The 22,193-nt window shown below is 33.9% G+C and overlaps 1 protein-coding gene across 1 annotated transcript in view; it reads left to right on the top strand.

The window, feature by feature from the left end:
• The window catches only part of DPH6 (diphthamine biosynthesis 6), a 205,549-nt gene that overhangs the window by 131,240 nt on the left and 52,116 nt on the right, over positions 1 to 22,193 (top strand). The window contains exon 13 of the mRNA XM_084288587.1: positions 12,766 to 13,008. Coding sequence (XP_084144713.1) covers positions 12,766 to 13,008 — 243 coding nt within the window. The remainder of the gene's footprint in view (positions 1 to 12,765; positions 13,009 to 22,193) is intronic.

Genomic DNA, 22,193 nt, shown 5'->3' with positions numbered 1-22,193 from the left:
TAGGATATTTTAGAGTATGTACAGTATTGTATTGTTTGCCAGTACCTAATTTACAATTACAGAGTTGCATGAATATTGAAATGATTCAGCTTCCCATTATAAATGTATGTGGCAGTTTGGTTGTTGATCAGTTTATGAAGTTAATGCAAATGAAACTGTCTTCCTGTCAGCATTTGAAATATATAATGCAGTCATGTTGTATATTCAGGGACAGGCCATTGACAGTCAATTAACAAGTTTGATTGGTATGTCAACTCATTCTTTTGAATTGTTAATAGTATGTTAATAGCATTCATTTCTTTGTGCAGTCCCATTTGCAGCTTCACAGTTACAGCTATTTTTTATGATTCTGAGTAACCTAAAATAGTGCCTTAATAATAGATTATTAAACACCTGTCTGGTGTAGCTTAGGGAGGTTTTTCTAGACTGGGAGTTTGCAGTGGATCCCTTTGATATTCAAATCAACAAATGATAGCCTTTTTATTCAAAACGTAAGTTCTTTTGATGGTTAGCTTGTTAAGAAATATTCAGCTCCAGTCTGACCTGATCTGGTTTCCCATGGAAAAGATCTGATGCTGTTTGAAGGTTCATAAATGGAATGCCAATGACAATTTGTTGTTGACGTTTTGCTGCCTCAGCCTTCAGATGCTGCTGGTTGATGTGCCGCTTTAGCTTCACCAAATAATGCTTGCAGGTAAATGATCTTCTGATTGATCAGATGGTTTCAAAGCAAAGAGTTCTCTTCTGTGGTCTGTAGTCATGGTTTTTAGGCTTGGAGGGGTACTTTAAAAGATGCATCAAAGTTGACAGATGAATCTTGAGGCAAGGAATGATGGGAGACAGCAGAATTCTGGGAATATTTTTTAGAGAATAACATATTAGTGAGAGTTTTGAAGACCTTCAAAGGTCTATCAAGCGAGCTCCCTATAGCAGATTTATTCCTCCTTCATAAAAAAAATTAAATTGGACACGCTGGTTAACTCTCAGTTTCCTGTGTTGGGAAGGTGTTGAGCTGTAAAGATTTGTTATTCTCTGATGGTGTTTTAAAGGGCTTACTTCACAATAATTTCACAATTATCTTTATTTGCATCCCAGGCCTAGTCCTGCAAGGTGCAGCACAGTGTCTGCTTCTACTAAATTTTGCATGAAATCAAAGCATGACATCACTTTACAAGGTCATGGTGTACAATGAATTGAATTCCTTTACTCAAACACCAGTGATACCATAGGTTAACATTACCAAAAAAAAAAAAAATAATAATCTCAGTTGGAATTACACTGTTTCTTCATATTACATGCATTATTCTTTCATACCTATCTTCATTTCCCATTAGCATCTTTCTTGATTCTAACATAGCTATTATTCTGAAGAATCAGACTTGCTATTAAAAGTTCAGAACATACATTACAGAAATAGTTCATTTCTCTTTGGTTTGAGCATTTAATTATTCACTATCAGCGTGTGATTTTTTCTGCAAAAACATGTAATTGTTTTTCTGTTGAAGAGAGAGATTTAACTCCTTCAGGCCTGAATGGCAGAAGCCTGGAAGTTGGTGGTTAAATGTTGAGAAGAGTTATATTGCCAAATGCAAACTCTGAAATTACATGTTGAAAGGTGCTGTATTTTAACTATACTTAACTGGGCTTCATAAGAGATAATTCTTGCTGATTGAATATAAACCAAACTTTTTAAACCAAAAATAAAAATAATCTTTCCACAACACTCCAAAACATTAGAGGAACAGTTAAGTCATCCAATTTCAATCCTGTATGCCAGGTAAATATCGTGTAAGATTATGCAAGACAGTTTCCATCATTAGTTTTGGTGTTTGTGCATACTTTTAAAATACTGTGCACTATTTGGCTGATAATTAGAAGTGTCTTCTGTTAGGCTGGAAGAAAATATTAGAAATTTGTATTGACATGCAAGGTCATATTTCAGTAAGGCACCTATAATTTTCCTAAAATTATAAAGCAAAATTATATATTTAAACCATTCTCTGTATAATTTGTACACTTTGATATATCCTTTGTTTTTGAAGAGGTGCTCTGTTGGTTATTTATGAAATTCAAATAGCAAGATTTTCCAGTAATGCCATTGATATTGTTTCTAATTCATCATTTCTGTGTTTAAGTAAGCTTTAACTGTTATACTTCAAAGAGAACTTCCTGATCACATCTCATGTTCACATTAAGTTTCTCTAAGTACTTTTATTTTCAAAAAATTAAATTAAACTGTTTTCCCCATGTGGTTTCCACTTTACTACATCACTTCTTATGAAGTAACCTGAACATTTCACTAAAATTGTGTTTGTATAGGCTCATCTTGGTCTAAATGTTCTGCAGTGTAAGGCTTATTTTGTATTAAGAATCGTTGTTATTGCTAAATGCTTACTATTTCTGAAAAATAGAAGGTAACCATGATTCATGGAAGTTTGGGATAGTTGGAATTTCAGTAAGTCGTTTCTTTTTTGAATAATACTGAATTATCAGGGTAGAAGTCTGACTCAGGAATGCATCAGTTTTGACTGAACATTCATGGGAAAGCTTTTTCAGATCTTTGCTAATAATTTTTTGCTGTACAGTATGTATTCCTATCCTGTATTAACTTCTAGTGTATTGACTAAAACATTTATTAAGAAACAAAAAAATAATATTGATCCAAGAACATAAGTTTATTTAAACAAAGTAGAACACAAATTAGGCACTGAGATGTGCTTCCTGGGTTGCCCATTGTTGCAACACTACTGCCATTACTGGGCAAAAGTTAAATACCAGAGAGATTTGAGCCTGGATCTCTGCACTGTTGCAGGTGATTGTCCTAATAATTGAATTATTCCTTACTGCATTTTGCCTCTCCCTTCCTCCTATTTACACACTTTTAGTTTTAACACTTTAATTTGTGATTGATATCAGGGAGCTTAATTCTACAATTAGTTTTTAGTAGCTAAAATAAATATTTCTATTAATAATGCAAACAAAAAGGATTAAACACACAGTAATTCTGCCAGCACAGGATCTTGACCTCACTTTGTCATGTAAGATGGATAGAGACATGATTGTATCTTAGTTGGCAAAACACAAAATACCTATTTAATTATTAATCTATCAGTTACTAATATACTGTCATGTAGAAAATTCCATGAAAATAGGTGTTATAAGAGAACAATAAGGTGATCATACAGAAAAAAAGAAGAAAAAAAAACAGAAAAATGTATAATGCAAAACTCTAACTACATACCTAAATGAATATATTTTTCAGTGCAGTATATAATTATAATGCTGTCCAAGCATAAATATATATATATATATATATATATAATTAAATTATTATAGGAACTTCTTTTTAAAATGTTTCATTACCATTTAGTCAATAGGTAACATTCTGTCATGAAATACTGCCAGTCTAAGAGAAAATCTGCCCTCTAAAAGGTGTGTCATAAAATCTGAAGACACAGCATAATGCTTTTTAAATTTCTGATTGCACATTTAGGAATTTATTGATATTTTATAAAAGCAATTTTTTCACACTGCAATTCTGATACAAAGTCAGTGCTTAAGGGTAAAACAAGGAAAAATTATGAAAATATATATGGATGAGCACAGTTAGTGTGTTTCTGAGATTATTGCTGTCTTTCCATAGTTTTCCCTAGTTTTATTTGTTTTCTTAGGAGTTTTTAGCCTTTAGGTTAGGCAATTGCATCAAGGACATTACTTTCCTAATGAATGTTCTTTTTGTATTTCACTTCACAAACACTGTGTTTCTGTTTTTATATGAGAATGTATAATACATTGTAACTGTCAAATTACAGATTCTTTTAATTTATAAATTTGTTCGTGACTTACTGCTCAGAGCACACAGAATTTTAACTGTTCCTCTTGTGCTGGATTTCACCGGATGTTTATTTTAAATTAGACTTCTGCACTGAATAGTGTTTGACATACATTAAAGTGTTTTAATTTTGATTATTATTTAAGTAGCCAAAGGTATAAGTACAACCCCTGTTTGACTGAATATACATAGAGGACAGGTAAAGTATGAAGCCACACTATATTGCTGGAATAAGAATTTTCAGCTTAATAATACTATTAATACAATTAACTCTCTTCAAACAGATTCTTGTTTTTATGAAGCTGCTTCTTTTCTGTCTCCCAGTTATCACAAACCTTTATCATAAAGTATCCAGTGACATTCATGAAAGGCATATTTTTAGTAAGAATATTAAGCCAAATGATGGCTGGGATAGAAATCTTTTCTGTAAGAATGGAATGTCACCATGTTAATGTGTTTCATACACTGTGAATTACTGTAGTGTGATGAACAGCTTTCACCTTTCAGTACAGAGCATTTTCTCTGCCTAGCTGTCCCTCTTCTGTTTGTAATCACACTAACATGTTCAATGGCTGCTATGAGTAAAGATTGTAAAGACAGGTAGGAAAGAAAAAAAAAGAAAAAAAAAAGAAAAAAAAAAAACTAATTCTTCATCAGATTTTATGACCACAATTTTGATTCTTGTATGCCATTTTCCAGAGCAGTTACAGCCTTGAGCAATAGCACCCTTATAACCAGCCATACGAGTGGTTAAGGTGGTTGAAGTTGCCACTCGGTTAGTGGAAACATGAACTAATTATTAAAAATTCAACCTAGAAATTTCTAGTGTGCCTTCTTAGACTGCAGTCATAGTTTACCTAATACAGTTTACTCAAAGTGGATATATGCAGTAGCAACTGCAGTTAATGTGGGCAGAAAATGATGAGATCCGTCAGTATATTGCACATGTCTGTTTAAGGAAAAAAGTAGATACAAGGTTTGTAATATAAACACATATAGGTATATAAGGTTATCACATCACTTTGTCTGTTTTTGTTATCTTCATTTAGCTATTGTGTGTGTGGATGTAAGTACCTTATCGTTCCTCTCATATATATACTTTCCATTCCCCTAAAGCATAGACAGAGAAAAATGTAGAAATAAAGGAGAGAGAAATGTCATGTGAAAATACCTTTTTATTTTATTTTATTTTATTTTATTTTATTTTATTTTATTTTATTTTATTTTATTTTATTTTATTTTATTTTATTTTATTTTATACAGAGCTGAGAAAGAAAGAATGCTGATGTTATAAAGCTATCCTCATCAGAATCAATTTAGGATAATAATCATAAGTAGTCATAGTCACAACACAATTTAACTGTGTGGGAGCCTGAAATGAATGTTTATGTAACCTCTTGTAAGGTTTCAACAATTACCATTTAACAAAGGAAAACAAAAGTATTATTTTTTGAATTTCTATATCCTTACCCTAGCTGATTAAAATGTTTTTCATACTTCAAATTCAGCTATGTTAACCTGTGAACTGAAAATCAGTGTTAATGATGAAATGTAAAAACTTTTGAAAAAAAGTACTTAAAAACTCCAAATAATCAGCTGAAACTTTGATATCACTCGACGTTTACAGCGTTTATTTTGAAATCATACCTCTCCTAAAGGGTATGGTACCACTTTCTGAGTTTTTAGAAAATTTTACTCTATCATTAGTGAAGGATTCGTGTTACTTACCCTGGAACAAGCATTTGATAGATCTGATGAACCTGACCTTTTTCATGAGAACAGAGACAGTATCTTCTTTGTATTATACTGAATTTGCTTCTAGTAAAGAAGAGTTATGATTTAATATACAACGCTCAGCACTTCTGCAGTCAAGTTTTCTCCCTTGTTATGAATATCTGTATTTCAAAACATTTTTGCCATATGTTCTGGTGTAAGTTTCCATTTCTCCTAAGCTAAGTCTCATTTTGATATTTCCTGCCTGTATTTCAAATCTGTCTGTGTCCATTTTTATTATTTCAATTGGTGCGCATTCTAATTTAGTATCCTCTGTGGGTTTCATTACCATGCTGTTAATCCCTTCTTCCATTGACTTAATGAAGATGTTAAATAAAATCAGGCCTAATACCAATCCCTACGGCACCCCAATTCAGTATGCTGGCATTTTCATTACTCTCTCCTTACAGACTATCAGCTAGTTAACAGCATTTATAATTAGGAGAGTTAAAAATAATTTAAAAAGATGCTGTATCAGATATTTTAAGAATCCAGATGAATTACAACTATTATACTCTCTTATCTATGCATATGTAATTATAATTCAAAAATGCAGTCAATGATGTTGGACATAATATGTATTTTCTAAAAAGTTGGTATTCATTGCTCAATATTCCATTTCCACATTGTCATTTTTATCACTGTACACTTTTAGACACTAATCTTTTCCACCTTGCTTTTCTGGACCCTGAATATGCCTTTGCTTTTACTGATAAATACTGATTTTTTGAAGTCTCTCCTTCCCCATCCCACCCCAAATAGTATACATGTAGAATAGACTAATCTTAGCTCCTTTTTTTTTTTTTTTCCTTTTTTTTTTTTTTTTGGTCTTGGCATCATCATTCAAAATGATACGAATAAGAAATGAGTAAATGATAATCAGGGAAGTTTTACTCCCATCTTTTAGATAAGGTACGCTCATAAAGCTGAATGTTCTGCAGTTTTTCACAGTTGCCAGATTTTGCTAATACGGTTGTGTGAGAACTTGTGATTTTTTCCAAAAGCTTGAGAGGAAATGGTAGGCTTTGTAAAAGGTGACAGATTAATAGTCATGAAGACTAGAATTTCACTGTCCCAAGAAAGAAATGCATCAAGGAATAATACACTTGTTAGCTTGCTCATTTTCCAGTAGGGAGACTGCTCCTTTTCTATTTTGCAAAAAACATCCTTTTAGATGTGAAGAGCAGTTTATCCTCTACGGCAATTAAGTCTTTGAACTGCCTATTATCATTTTCCATAAAGGAACAATATGTACCTTGTGTGCCAGTATGAGACATTGACCAAAATATGCATAGTAAGTAAAGAATATTTTACCTCCATTTTCTTCATTTCATCCCTATGTTTTGGAGCTCCTAAGTGCACCAAAATGGGAGTTCAGGAGCAGACTTCAGCCTCACTGTCATGCTCACATAGATGTGTGTATTAGCCTTTTTCACCCACTTTATTGGGACCTTTCCTAGATATTTATAACTACGGTTTAAAACTTTAAAAGCTAGGTTTATTTCTGTTTTGTGTTTTATATGCTCCTGGAATGTGAATGACAGCTTTTGAGGTCGTTTTATGTGAACATTTCAGTTTGAATCATCACAGAATCCTTCTCTTCTGAAAATCAGAAATGTGTAGGTTTTATTGCCATCGGTTGTAAAAATTGATTCAGCATTGATCAAGACTTAAAATGTAACCAACACATTGCCACAGATACATATGCAAATAATGCAATTTTCTGTGATGAGCTAGAAGTTTTTTAAAAATGTTTTTGAAGTTGAAACTTACTTTCTCTTATGCTTTCTGACCTGACTGTCCCTCTCAAGTCTGCGCATATAGCATTTTGTTAAACTTCAATGGGCTGCAGACCTTCAGAAAGGTATTATACAAGATTGTCTGCTATAAATCCAGCACAGTTTAAAGTTTAAAGTTTCAGTTATGTAATTATTTGCTTTTTAGAGAATTGCAGAGGTGTTTACTGTTGGGTAGCATAGAGTAGGAATAAGAGATACTTGGTTGTATTTTTGGAAGTTGATTTGATATTCATAATAATGAGTATTGTGGCTTCTTCCAACGTATTGCTGATTTACTAGCCCTTTTTAGAGAACTGTCAGTTCTTGTGCATAGCACAGGACATGATACTGCTCTTTGCTGTGGTTTCCAACTTAAAAAACAACACGTTTTTTTAAGCGTGCCTTTACAGTTAAGACAATATGTTTAGTGTTAAATATGACCTTGTGGGACAGTGTATCTTAGTTTTGCTAAACTACAGTTAAAAAAAAAAAAGTTGTACAGCCTATTTTACATACATGACATTGCAGTATTTTACTTCAGTTCTTAATACAAAAATGCTCTGTGGATTTGTGGATTTTTGTTGTGGCCTAGCAACCCACAAATGTAAGTTCAAAGAGAAAAATCCAAATCACACTCTGATAATATAAAGTGTAATTGTTAAGGACAAAGCAAGGAAATGAGTGTTTTGTAGTCTTGCAGGTTATGCAATCAAATAGATTTTGAAACGTATGGAGCTCCATCCCAAAATGAGAATTAGCAGGCTGCAGTCACAGCATTTGAAAACTAAGTTATAAATCTCTGAAAACTGTGGAAGTGTTACAGATACTTCAATAAGATAGAAATAACAGGTGCTATTGATTAGTTATACTATTTTGACCATACCTAAGAAAATATTATTTTATTTTAGAAGTTCTGCAATTTTGAGGGTGATAGGCAAGCATTTTACTAAGCTATAAGTAGGTTTTTATACTTTGTTATTAATATTATTATTATAACTTTTTTTAATTATAATTATAACTTTTTTTTTTGTTTTTCATTTATCTTTTAGCTGCTGATTCTGTATTCGTATTCTCAAAAGAAAAACTGTTTAAACTAAACTGTATATGATCAACTAATTTGTGGCATATTTAGCCTACAAATGTGTAGGCTAAATAGTTCAAAGAAAAACATGTGCATCATGTTGAAGTCTGTGATGTATTAGAACCATATTAGTCAGGTGTAATTTGTGTTCCGAGTGTGAACTCAAAGCCTTTCAATTACCATTGTCTGAACAGTACCTTTAAAACTTTATTCACACTAGGTAGTTGAATAAAAGATTTCACATTGCAAAAAGCAATTTTACTATCATTAGCTAAAATAAGAGGGCCCTAGGAAGAAAGGATTATCATATATTAAATAAAAAGTTCACCACCTTACAGCTTTAATCTTGTTAGAAAAGATGATTTCTAGCTAACTTAATCAGCCAGAGGTCTTTATTGCCTGGAGTATTAATTGATTTAGGTCTTCATTAAGGTCAGAGGTACACATGGCTGACCAGAGGCAGCCTATTAGCACATTGTCAGTTATGCTTATTTACATTGACTGAACATAATGGTAGGTTATTTCACTGTTGGGTCAAAGGTCACTGAATCTTTTGTGTACCCTGACCTGTTAAAGGGCAGCAGTCACTCAGACACCATACTGCATTCAGAACAAAGATTTGCTTGATTACATATTGACTTCATCCCTTCCAAGAAACATGCGTTGGTTCATATGGTGCAAATATTAGCATTGTCATAAAAATCTATACGTGAATGATTGAATGTCTCTCAGAATTTTTATGCACTTTATATATTTATGCCAGTTAATCACCAGTAAGTTTTAGTAATACCAGCAGGAAAAGTTTTGTAAAGTTTTTATAAAGCCATTTGTTGTTAGCCTTTAATAACAACAACAACTTGGTGCAAATCTAGAGGTATCCTGTTACTTCTGTTCCTTTCCAAGAAGAAATAATTATAGATTTCTCTGGTTAATTAACAGCTTAACTTAGTCCTTATGTCCAATTAAGTCTGTTTTTCTCCTTGTGTCTTTTCCTGAATTATATTTTGTGGGAGGGATCATCCTGAAAATGCAGATATGTTGTGTACTTTCAGTGACGTACAATCTTGTTAAAGACTTTTCCATGAGATAGAACAATTTGAAGTGGCACCAAGCATCATTCTGACTTTTCCTTTCCACTGTAGCCTGGAATGCTTTCATTCCAAAAAGTGAATTCCTGAATTTATAAAAAATGAATGCAAGAAGGACAGATAGAAAATAAAAAGTGAAATAAAATTATTTGCTGCTGTACCTTCTTCCCTCCTCATTGATGTGACCTAGCTCTGTATTAGACTTATCTCTAGCAGCAGAAGTACAGTATGAAAAGCAGTAATTCTTAAATAAGAACTTAGCATTCCTGTCTGTATGAATTGCCTACTTTGAGGTTCTGGTTGTCTATTGAATTCCCTTGATTACTTACAGTTGTGCTAACTGAAACAAAGAACTGCCAAATTATTGTGCTAGGTTATCAAGACTCACCTTTCATTTAACTTGCAGTGATACAAATGAAAAAGAAAAGGTAAAAAAATCTGTAATTGCAAGAGGCTCCTTGTATAAACTGCTAGCCTTGCTCAAGCTATATTGGAAATAAATTGGTAGAAGTGAGCATTTCAGCAGTACAAGTTTTTTGTTTTATTTTTTTTTCTTTTGTCCAATATTTAATGAAATTTTAGCACTGGAAATATGTGTATTGGCTAAAGTGAAAATTAAATCCTCAGTGTATGAATACATATCCATTATATTATAGATTTGTTTCTCTGCTGAATTTCCTGGATACGCAAGTCCTCTAGACTTGATACGCTGTGAATCTATAGTCTGAAAAATCTTCTGTTATCCTTGAAGATGCTCCAAAAGGATAAACTGTTGCAAAGTTCTATCAGGGTTTTGCACAACACTTTCACAACACAAGGACTGACACCATACATTGTGACATCTCCTGTTGTAAGATTTCAGTACTGTGAACAAGATATTATAAAATCTTCCCTGTTTTAAATGCTTTTTACTCTGCTAACAATTTTCTGTATAATGTTTCAAATATTCCAGAGACAATCTCTTGAAATCTGCTAAACAGTGTTTTTACTGGTTTTCTGCTTTGCCCCTGCTGATTGTTTATTTATACTTGCTTTTCATGACCAAGTCACTGGGAAAGAGAAGAGGAACATCCCTCCCCCTTTCCTTACCCCAAATTATGTCCTCCTGAAGTACAGTTGCTGAAAACCTGTGGCCTCTTTTGATCCTTTTTCCCTCTTTCCCCGTTGTATCCACCCTTTCATAGCATGGTGGCATGTTGAGAATATTGTTTTTCTATTAATTGCATCTTAAGATACAAACAAGTATGTTAGGAACAGAGGTTTTTTTTTTTAATTATTTTTTAAAGAACTCTGCAAAACTCCCACTGATTCTGAGCCAAAAGCAGTGCCAATTTTGCTCAAATCCTTCAGAGATTTTTTTTGACCTTGCTTATGACCAATGGGGCTAATTGTATCAGAACTATCCAGGATACTATCCAGGATACTTTAAGAAAGTGCTATCTTGGTCCGTATTTCAAAACACTGACAGATATTTTATCGTTAATTAGTATTCATATTATGTCTCAAACAATCTGTTCAAGAATAGGGGAAGTGAACTGGTTGAACAGCTCTTCTGTCTACCTAATAATTAACATGGGTGATGCATGGAAAACCAGGAGCCCAACAGAAAAAAAGGAATAAACATTGCTAGTGTGATTTTTTTTTTCTGTAAAAGTATTTACTACCTGTATTGGCATTTTCGACTAATAACATGAATTTCACTTAGCAGAGGTGAAAATGAATGGCTTACTTTAAAAACAAACCTGTGCCCCTCCGAATCATATCTTCCTGAATTTGTTTCTCATCTTGTCAGTATGCCACTTGGTAGCTGGCTGGACTCCCTTGTTCAATGGCACATATTTTAAAATAGCACTAAAAAAAAAAAAAGAGAAGACCATTTGTTCCTATAAACTAAAATATTACTTGCATTTTTTTTCAAAATTCAGGATTATATATAGCATTATCAAAACGATATTTCAGATATTTTAAACAATTTAAATAGTTGATGAGTGTCAGTTGATATATTATGTTTCCTTTCTGCCTCCTCCCCCTCTTCAGCTGCTAATCATAGAACTTGTATGCCAAATTGTATAAGATACTCTTCCAATAGTTACACGTGTGAGTCTTTTGTGAGACACAGACAGTTACGAGGACAGATTTGGAGTTGCATATGGGTCTGTCACATGGTTTGATTGCCATGTCTTCTAGGACACAGATTTCTTTTTTAATTATTCTTAATTCTGAGGAATTTTTACAGTTTATACAGTAAGTTCTGGAAATTTTTTCATGAAGATTCCTTGCACAGTCCATTTTCACTCTCTTTACTTATTGCAAATTGCTTTCTGTGCAGACTTCAAAGCTGCTTACGCCCACCTTACTTCCCATTTCTATACTTAGTTTTCTTTTGATTTGGAATAACATTCACTGCCTCACTGATCAGGAAATGTACTGACTTTCTAGAGAAGTACAGAATAAGAGGATGAAAAGTTTTGATATTTACATTAAGATTTTATAATAAATCGTTGAGATGTCTGAATAATAAGAATAAACGTTTCCTTTGCTGGCTGCTATTAAGAAAGTAGGTCTTCAGAGTGTTGCCAGGAAGTTTTAGGAAAATCAGCCCAAAGTAACTGCATTGCAGCTCAACTTAGCATATATTTATGGCATATCTGGCCACCCATTTAATTCAATTTTCAAAAGATTAATCCATCTCTTTAGTTAAATAACACTCTTTTGCATCTTATTTTCAGTCTGTAATTTCCTTTTACCTTCTGGATTGTCACGATTTTTATAACATTCTGAAAGAGAGCATACATCATCGCTCTGAAACTGAACACTGAAACAAATGGAACACTGAAAAAATGGAAGCTTACTTAAAAGAAATATAGATGTCAATATATTCAATATATTCAATCAATATATTTAACCGTGTTGGGTCATCAGTGTCATCCAGCAGCAGTAACAGTCAGTAACATCAGATATTATTTTGAACTGACACAAACATCCATGTACTTGCTGTTAAAGTTTATTACAGTGCTGTATTCATATAGTATATATAAATCCGTATCAAAAATGACTGTTAGAATGCCATGTTTGCAACATTTTTAGTGATGTGACAAAGGATGGCAAAGAAGAGTGGTTTTGGAAGAAATTACTTGGAAAGGTGAAAAACGCTTCCTTTGTTTTCTTTGCACTCCCAGAATCTTACTTACTGTTTTATTTCTTTTTCCCTAGGTTGGAGATATTCTCTACTGTGCTGGACAGATAGCTCTAGTACCTTGTACTATGCAGCTTGTTAGTGGCGGCATATGGACAGAGAGTGTAGTTGCCCTCCGTCATGTTGAGAGAGTCCTTCAAGCTATGAGCCAGAAGACAGCGCTCCACCACATCATCACAGCGAGCTGCTATGTAACTGACAGCAAGCATGTTCCTGTCGCTCATTCTATATGGCAGAAGAAATTAAAAGAATGTAAAAAGGTAGCTGTGATATCCATTTTCTTCTTTCTGGGTTGTGTTTTTTTCCCCCTAAGTCTTGCAGTAATATCAAAATTTTCTCTGTACATTTCAGAGGGGTTCAAGTAAAGCTGATATAATAACGTTTGATTGAGCTGTTATGTTCTGGCTCATAAGTGGCTGTGCACAATTGAGACAGAAAATTGCTTAATAGAAAGTTACATTCATCACTAACTTTGTCTTAATTCCCCAAAGCTATATGTTAAAAAACTCTTAAAGAGCAGCCAGTTCCTCAGGCAAAAATGAGAACAATGCTGTATTTGAATTACCTCTGCCTATATATTTTTACATAATAGGAACTGGGCATTTTACTTTAACTTTTTATTACTTGTTCTGTTGAAATGTTTTTTCCCCATTCTTTCTTACAAGCAATATTGTCATGACAACTGAGTTTAGCAGTTTACTGCTTATTATTACTTATTATTCAGCTGAACTTCTAAGACCAGGATGTCATGTGCCAGTCTGTTGGTTCACCCTAGATGATCTCTAATAGCATAATAATTTCCCCAGTGATTTATAATCATACTATAATAATTTCTTTTGTGTATGTACCAATGTACCATGGCCACAGAATACTCTGCAAGCATTAAAAAGGTATTGGCCAAAAACCTTAAATAAATAATATGTAGCTACTTCATAAATGGCTAAACAAGGGTAGTTACTACAGAATTGCTATGCAACTTAATATAACTTGCTATAGTTTCTCAGGGAGATAAATGGCTTGTGTTAATACTACCATAGAAGGAACAATGCTCCCAAAGTCTTTTTTTGCCTTCACTTTCAGTCTTTGCACTAGGCACTTGTCTCTGAGTGAAGATGTAAGCTTTGTATGGAAGTTGACACAATCAACCTAGATTTATTAATAAAGTACCCTCCTGAGTACCCTCCTCCAAGACCAAGCAAATTGAATTTGAAACATTCCTAGTCTTCTCTGTAGCACTCTTAAGTCTGCTAAGATATGATTGTTTGTGTTCTTAATGTAAAATTTGTTGGTTTGTTTACAATTTGCAATTTCTATTCTAGGGCATGCTGTCAGGTGTTTTTATATGTTATGGTATTCTTGGTGAATGCCTTGTGAAAAGTTGAATTTTACAGTATATTTGAAATAGGTCAGTTATTAAGATCCTTGTGTACTAAAAATTCACCAAAGTAGCTAACCCTCAGTGTGCAGTAATAACCCCACCCTTTGTAGTGCTGTTGAAAAATGGTCATACCTTTCTATGGATTGGTTTGGAAACAGTAAAAGTGAATTAGGAAAGACACATTCTTCTAGAGAAGACGTTCTTCTAGTCACACAGAAGGCTATACCAATATTTTCAAATTCATGAATGCCCTAGGTTTTCCTTTTTTCTGTGAGGGATGATATTCCAAAGCTTGTGTCATACTTAGGAAGCCCTCAGGCTTGTTTTTGCTAGCCATACTTATATCAGATCCTAAGACTTTCTGCAGAGATATTAATATAGTTCTTAAGATAATGTTGACTGCCATATTTAAGGGTTTAGACTGATGCTGCAAGCTTTAAATGGAAACAGCAAGTATGACACCAGTGCATATTCAAGTATATCTTAGTAACATTATCTTAAGGTAAAATGTTTTAGATGATTTACTATCTTATGATGACTTAGAGGCAGTAATTAGAGACATTGCATGGAGTCGTAGTAGCATTAAGCTAATTCAGGGTAGAGAAATTATTGTCAGAAAGTGCCCTATAAAGTCATTTTGAAAAGCTGAGAATGTTTTTTGCTATGTGACTGATTAATAACATGTACCATGTCCATGTAGCCTACATGCCTACTCATTTGTAGTACATACAGACACAGATTTCAGGGCAGATTGGTAGTGTTTGCCAGTTCTTTGAAACTTTTCTGTTTTCCAGATATAATCTTTAAGTCTCCTGTAATTAGTCTATGTACTAGATTGTTTATCTAGTCTTTCCTTTCTTTGACGTAATGAGATCACTAGACAGTTCTTTCAGCTACTGGAAAAATACCACATGAGGTTGCTTACTTTTGGGTTTTTAATAGTATCTGGCTGTTATCACTTCCTGATTGCTCAAGCCATAGTTTAAAAAATGGATTGCTGCCTACACTCACTTCTGTGAAGAGTTAGCTGCCTAACAGGTTTCAGGAATGTTTAAGAAAAAACATCCTAGAAGAACATCAAACAAGTCTATAGGATGCTTATCAATCTTAATCTGTGCTTTTTGGATCATATTCATTAATGAAATAATCAGAAATAGCAAAAAAAATAGATAGCAGATGAAGTAGAGAGTGCCGCAAAATGATCTAAAAATGCTTTGGAAAAATGTAAAGTATCAGTGGGAAAGAGATGCTTTTAGCAGCCAGATGTTCCAATTTCCCTACCATTTTGTCAAAAGGAGATTCAGAATTGATTTTTTCCTCAGGCTATGAATACTTTCTGATTAGTAATGTTTATGTGCACAGCAAAGCATAGGGAAAGATGTACCAAATGCTTCTGCTACAGAGAACCAGGGGGAGAAATTGTCCTGTCCTGAAAATATAATTGATTATGTAATTGTTAACGCAAATAGACGTTCATCAATAGGTTTTGTATTGATGGAGAAGTCCTAGCTGGTAATAGTAGAAATGTTCTTTTTGTCTGATTCTGTTCTCAGAAGAAGGAAAATGGTAAAGTTTTCTGACAAATTATTAAATTGCACTTGTCCCTGACTCCATAGAATCACTGAAAACAGGAAATGTTGTTTTCACACCTCTTAATATTTTATTTGAAGTAGCTTGTAAAATACTGTCTTACTGTGTGGAAGCCAGAACACAGTAGTTTTACTCTAAAGGCATCTGTATTTAAAAATATAAGTAGCACATCCCTTATTTGTCTTAGTTTTTATTTATTTTTTGGTATTCAAATACTACTACAGTCAGTTCTATTGGATACAATTATATGAAATAACGCTCTGCTTTCTGCAAGTAAATTAAGTCAGCCAAACCAAAAAGTATTTTATTATTCTTGAACTTTATTTCAAGCAGCAGACAAGGGCATGAATCAATACCAACCTACAGATTGTTTAATAAGAGCAAATTGTGTCTCAATTGAAATTGTTCTGCTTCTGTCATCCATGGAAATAATAGAGACTGTGCAAACAAAACAGTGAAGCTCAAAATTCATTTCTTGTAAACTAGACATTATAAACCATACATTTAATTATGTTTTTAAGGAAGACTTTAGACTTTACAGTTCTATTTGATGAATGTTCTGGGTTTAATAGCAGAATGATGGTGTATTATGATTGAGGTACGTGTATTTAGCACACTGACTAGATCATTGGCATTGGCATGATTAGCATTCTGTCACAGTGATGTCTGGTAAATTTCCTCTACCTAAGTACTACTAGTCAGCAACTTAAGTTGAATCATTCTATATATTTTATATATAGGGGCCGTATAAACATATTTCAGTGTCATTCCGTACTACCTGTACAACTCCTTTCCACTGCTGTCATCCTGCTTTCCCTGGCTCCAAATGGTTGCTGGGTGCCTGTGCTCCGGTCCCTGTTCCCTGGGGCCTTACTGCTCCAGTACCACCCTGAACGTTGCCTCCCGGAGATCCAGACACCCACAGCCATTAAGGATCATATTCACAGAGCTGGAATCTGGCCCTGCCCCCCTATCTTCTTCCTGCATCAGCTGGAACTGGCATGTCATTGGAAAAGCCATTCAGGGTGGCAGAGGAAACAGAAATATGGTGGAGAGATGGAAGGCTGTAACCTCGAGGAACCCACTGTGGAGGAAAAAAGATGAGTGAGGAGGGAAGGATAATAGAGCAGCCTCAGTGAGGACTCACTCCAAAGAAATACTAAATCACTGTGCTGACAAAACAAAAAATCACTGGATCAACCTTGTGAACATACACGAGAGATTTCCTGTGTTAAAACTAACAGAGCATTATAGAAACTCAAACTAGAATAGGGTGACAAACTAGAATAGAGGATAGGTAAGCAGTTAAATTCTGTGGATAGACAAGAAATTTTTGCATTGTTATTAAGGTTGTTGTAGAAATTGAAGGGAAGCAGTAGTTAAAAGAAATATAGACTGCAAAAATAGAATAGAGACAATTATGCAAACAAATAATCAAAGCCAAATCCTGGGAAACATAATAGGAAATAACAAATGCAAGTGCCAACCTTCAGCAGCTTCCACCACCCCATTTCTAAGATATACTCCTTCCACAGTCTCTTTAGGAGTCCTGAAAAGTTTTAAGCTCTCACCAGCATACTTTGGGACATTTTGACAGTCTTAAGGAGATACCTTTGGGGAACCTCTTTAATATACTTTTCAGAAATAGTAACAATTGTGTGATAGTGTGGTAGAACAGTTTCCACCTAATCCAGTAGTCAGCATTTACATTTTTTTTTTTTTCCATTTTTTTTTAAGTAGCTAAAAAAAAAAAAAAAAGAAAAAAGAAAGGGAAAAAAAAAAACTTACAGCATCGCTAAAACTTTCTGGAAGAAGAACTGACAGTTTTCCAATTAAGTCTCATCTTGTGTTTTTCTTTACTTCACATCTTTTAATGACAGTGTCATGTAATATGATGATTTTGTAAACGGTTTTGCTAACTCATTCAGCAGAGTAATCAATAGAAAAAAAATAAGCCAGATGGGTTGTAGTCCATTTGTATTGGGTGGGACAGATGGTATTATTGATAGATGGAAATATTCCAAATAATTATTGTATAATGATATAACAGTGACTGTGCCTGCAAAATTTTATTAATTTACTTTTTGTACACACTTGATTCAATGAGGGTTGAGTTGTGCTGTTTGGATAGTGCTCTCACTATATTTAGTTCAGAGCTGAGTCCACTCTCTACCTGCTTTTCCTCCTCCCTATGGGTTTCCATGCAGAACCATCACTGTAGTACTCTGTTAGTCTATTTTAGTTCATGGATTATACTTCTGTCTGTGCAGCAGACTCCACTAGATTAGTTGAGACGGGCAAGATCACAACTACTTTTTTCTACCTCTGAATGTCTGCTCTTTGGTTTCTTTCGTTATTCTCACTGACATGAGGCGAAACATGCTGTAGTGTCACAAGACTGCTGGCATTCCAGCTTGTTTAACTGCTCTGTTTTATTATTCTTACATTTTACTAATCCCCAGCAAGAGTGGGTATAGCTAGGCCAGTAAAATAAGTCAATTTTGATAATCTGTGTAATAGATACTGGCTTTGGCTGTTGCTGATCAAATGTACATTCCATGAAAAAGTTTTACTAGTTCAATTTTTCTCTGAGTTAAGAGCACATTAACTCACTTAAAGTTAAGTTTGGAGGCCTATTACTCCTTTTGAAATATAGTTCTTAATAAACATGACTGAATGATAAAAATGAGTTTCAGCTCATATTTTGATTTGGTGTTATACAAAAAAATCTGAGGCAGATTTTCTAGAACTATCTGAAATGTTATCTCTAATTTATTTGCTATAAAAAGAAAAATGTATAGTTTTATTTAGCACATTTAGTACTCCATGTTTTGTTACCACCACAAAGTTTCGCATTGCCTGTATTTGTGAGTAATCCCAAACTATTGGTGAAGGGAGATTTTGAAAAGCTGGAGGAAACAATGAAAACAATTTTTTTTGTTAAGAATAGAGGGAAGCGTTGCGTAAGAAGACATTTCACGTAATTGCAGGATTATTAAAAGTTCTAATACCACAATGTTCACTCTGAGTTATTTTGTTAGGCTGCTCCCATTGTATTTTCTATAGTCAGCCATGAAAAATCTACCTGGCAAAATCTTCATGTGATGTGAAAAAATGTGTGTTTTGGCTTTTATAACACAGCTTTTGTTTGTTTGTTTGTTTGTTTGTTTTAGTTTGAGTTTGAGTTTGAGTTTTGTGGTACTCTTTCCAATAAATTGCTGAGCAAATGTAGATTTGAAAATTCCCTTTTTATGGTAAGAATTCAGTATGAGTGGCTGTGATCCTGCGGTTGTTTCAAATCCAGCAGAGTGCTAGAGCTGACTTTCATGCTGTCAGGAATGCCAGTCAGGTTGTTGACAATGTGTGTCTTAGTATCGCATGATGCAGAAGTGATGGAAAAAAAGATTTGCAATGTTTGATCTGATATATATATTATGAACGGGTTCCTTGCAGCACTTGAATAGCTTGGTGCCAAATGTACGTAGCTAGATTTAAACCCTTTTGTCCAGATTTACAAACTGTTTAGATGTCAAAAGATGTAAATTAGCTTGAACCAGATATTTTTTTATAATATCTGAGATCACTCATCTAAAAGCTCATTGTAGGGAACACCTGCATTGTACCTTCCTTGATGCCCCCACAAGTACCATTCATACTACCATACATCTTTACATTTTGCCTACAAAAGTTTGCAGAGTTGCAAGGTAGTTATAAACAAGTTATTTCCAGAACCAGAAGCTGTCTAGCTGTGTGCAGTGGTTTCTGTAGTAATTATGTCTTCAGTGCACTCATTTAGAGTGGCACCATGGATCTGTAAAACAGCAGTGTGCTGCATTGTTCAGATGTGCACGTAGTATTTGAAGTATGCAGACTGACATGAATTTAAATAAAATTCATGTATTCGCTGACTCTTTATCCTAATTAGAAATAGATTATGCTCAAATACCGGAAGTCAAAGCTTGTTCTTATTGCAACAGATTGGACAGAGTTTAAGATTCTACCTACCTATGGAAAAAATTACCATAAAACCTAAAAGGAATATAAGATAAATAAATAAATAAATAAAAGCTTTCCATGAGAGGATATGTACTTTTTCAGCATCGCGAACAGATTTTGTAAGTCTGTAATATTCAGGTACATGTTTTTGTATATTTTATCATACATATTAGTTAATGGTTATGTTGAATACAATTGTTAGATTTCCAAATAGTTTTGTAAACTCTGTGTCCTATAGAAAATAGTGTAGGTAATACTAGTTTAACTGGTCTTCTTTTACTAGCTTCTCAAACAGAATAGTTGAAATGTAAGAAGAAAACAAATGTTATAAAGGTATAAATGATAGATTAAAACCCTGTTACATTTACACTGCAGAAAAATCTTGCACAGACTAATTAGTGTAATTGGTCATTTTAGCAAAAGAAAACTAAATATTTTTGAAAAGCATTGCCACAAGCCAGTAGCTATACCTATCAAAAATTCCATATGAAGAAAATACATGTTTCTGTTTCCTTTTATTGTCTCATCAGGTTTATAACATTTATTTTGCTACTAGATGCTATTTTGAGTGTTCTACAGTTTGATGTATTAAAGCAGGCTTCTTTTATGGCCCACGTTAAGAACAAGCAGTGCATTCAAATAGCACAGTGGTAGTGGGTCTTTCATCTTGTGCCTGGTGTATTTCATTTCCCCTGTGTTAGAATTAAACAAAGCTTTTGTATTCATTTGAAGCGACTGTAATGAGAATATTTAACACAGGTCAAATGCAGATAGTGGAACTCTGGAGGTCCTTGAAACTATTCTGCCTTTTGACACCGGGCCACAATGCAAGGTAAAAGAATTGCCAATTTCCTTTTTCTTATAAAAAGGAAGATTATAATACCCTATTTGTAATTTAGTGGAAACTTAATTAATTTTAAAAAGGAATTTAGTCAACAAAAAGAACAATGAAGCAGTGTACGTGTTCTTACCTAAAGCCATTATTAGAACATGAATATACATATAAATAAACATATGATTGCATAAAGTTCTAAACAGTGTACATGAATTTAATCTGTTGTAGAACATAAACATAAAATATGAACAACATAAGAAAGGGGAGGGAGGGTTTCTTGCTTGTGTGAATGTTGGTGAAAATAGAGATGCGATCAAATTCTCAGCTGGTATAAGGCACCATAACTCTCTGATTCCCATGAATTGATTTACACTAGCATATTTGGCATTTACAGGTAATATATACATGCAAATTAACTTTGTTTTTCAGTTAGACACACTGAAGAAGCACATGTCAAATTGTTCAGGGTAGTAAAGAGCCTAGTTCATCCAGGTTGACTAATTTTCCCCTGGAGCAGTCCATTTATAAGAGTTTTTTTGAGTGATTCTTCATCTCCTTTGTTGAAAATATTAATTCTGCTTTGAGCCTGTCACTTTTGTGCTAAGCAACAGGACATATATGCATCCAGTGTTTTGCTCAGACCAGAGCCTCTGGTCAAAAGTCTTACTTGTGATGGCTGTGAAAGCCATTAGAGGATTTCAGCCCTGAGTCTGGTACCTGTTGTCAGTGCCTCCATACAGAGGCTAAGATGCCATTTTTATTTAAAAGTGATGAAGGTCCTATTTTCACTCAAGAAACTTCTGTATTAAACTGCAGTCCTAATTACCTGTAGGGCACTTTAGATCTCCACAATGAAGGAACCAACCTCAGGACATTCATCGGCTCTGGAGTTCTTCTGTTCTCATCCAGATGAGTTAATCCTAAAGACCAAAAGAACAGCCAGATTCTGCCTCCATGTTTTACTTACAACTGGTCTGTCCTAAATCTGCACCGCCTTCCAGTGGAAATACTGGCTTACTACTGTATAGTACAGTCCAAGGGATCCTACTAAATTCCAGTACTTGATTATCTTGATCTCTGGTTCTCTGTGCTGATCGCATTCTTTTCCCTTCTCTAAAAATATCTGAGTGGCTTTTAAATCACATGTATGTGTGTATATATTTAAATCAATTATAGATATTTGATTTCCCTACTCATAAATGTCAAGATAAAACAAAAAAAAATAATATTTTTTTTTCTGTACTCCATTTTTAAACGAGTATGTAAGACAACCTAAAAATGAACTATCATTATTTGAAATTTATTTAAGTGTTTGCACAACAAAAACAACCGGTGCTAACTGGTCCGTACTCAGTAACATGCATGCCAGCTCAGCAGTGAATAATCACTTTCAGCTTCCTCTCTGTATTTATTCAGCTTTATGGATGAAAATTAAAAATGCTTCCAGCTGTTGTGATACATGTGTATAGCTCTTGTCATTCCTTTAGTTGTAACACAGCTGGTAACACTTGAAATCTAACTTTGATTTCATTTTAGACATTACTCAGTGTTAATATTATGCAGGTCTTTATGCATCTCATTTATAAGCACCTTTGTGGTGTATCCGTATTCTGTAGATGACAAAGTAGGTAACTTCATATATCTCT

The sequence above is a fragment of the Netta rufina genome (assembly GCF_964035555.1).
Source record: "Netta rufina genome assembly, chromosome: 5".
Lineage (NCBI taxonomy): Eukaryota > Metazoa > Chordata > Aves > Anseriformes > Anatidae > Netta > Netta rufina.
This window is presented reverse-complemented; position numbering and strand designations above follow the sequence as displayed.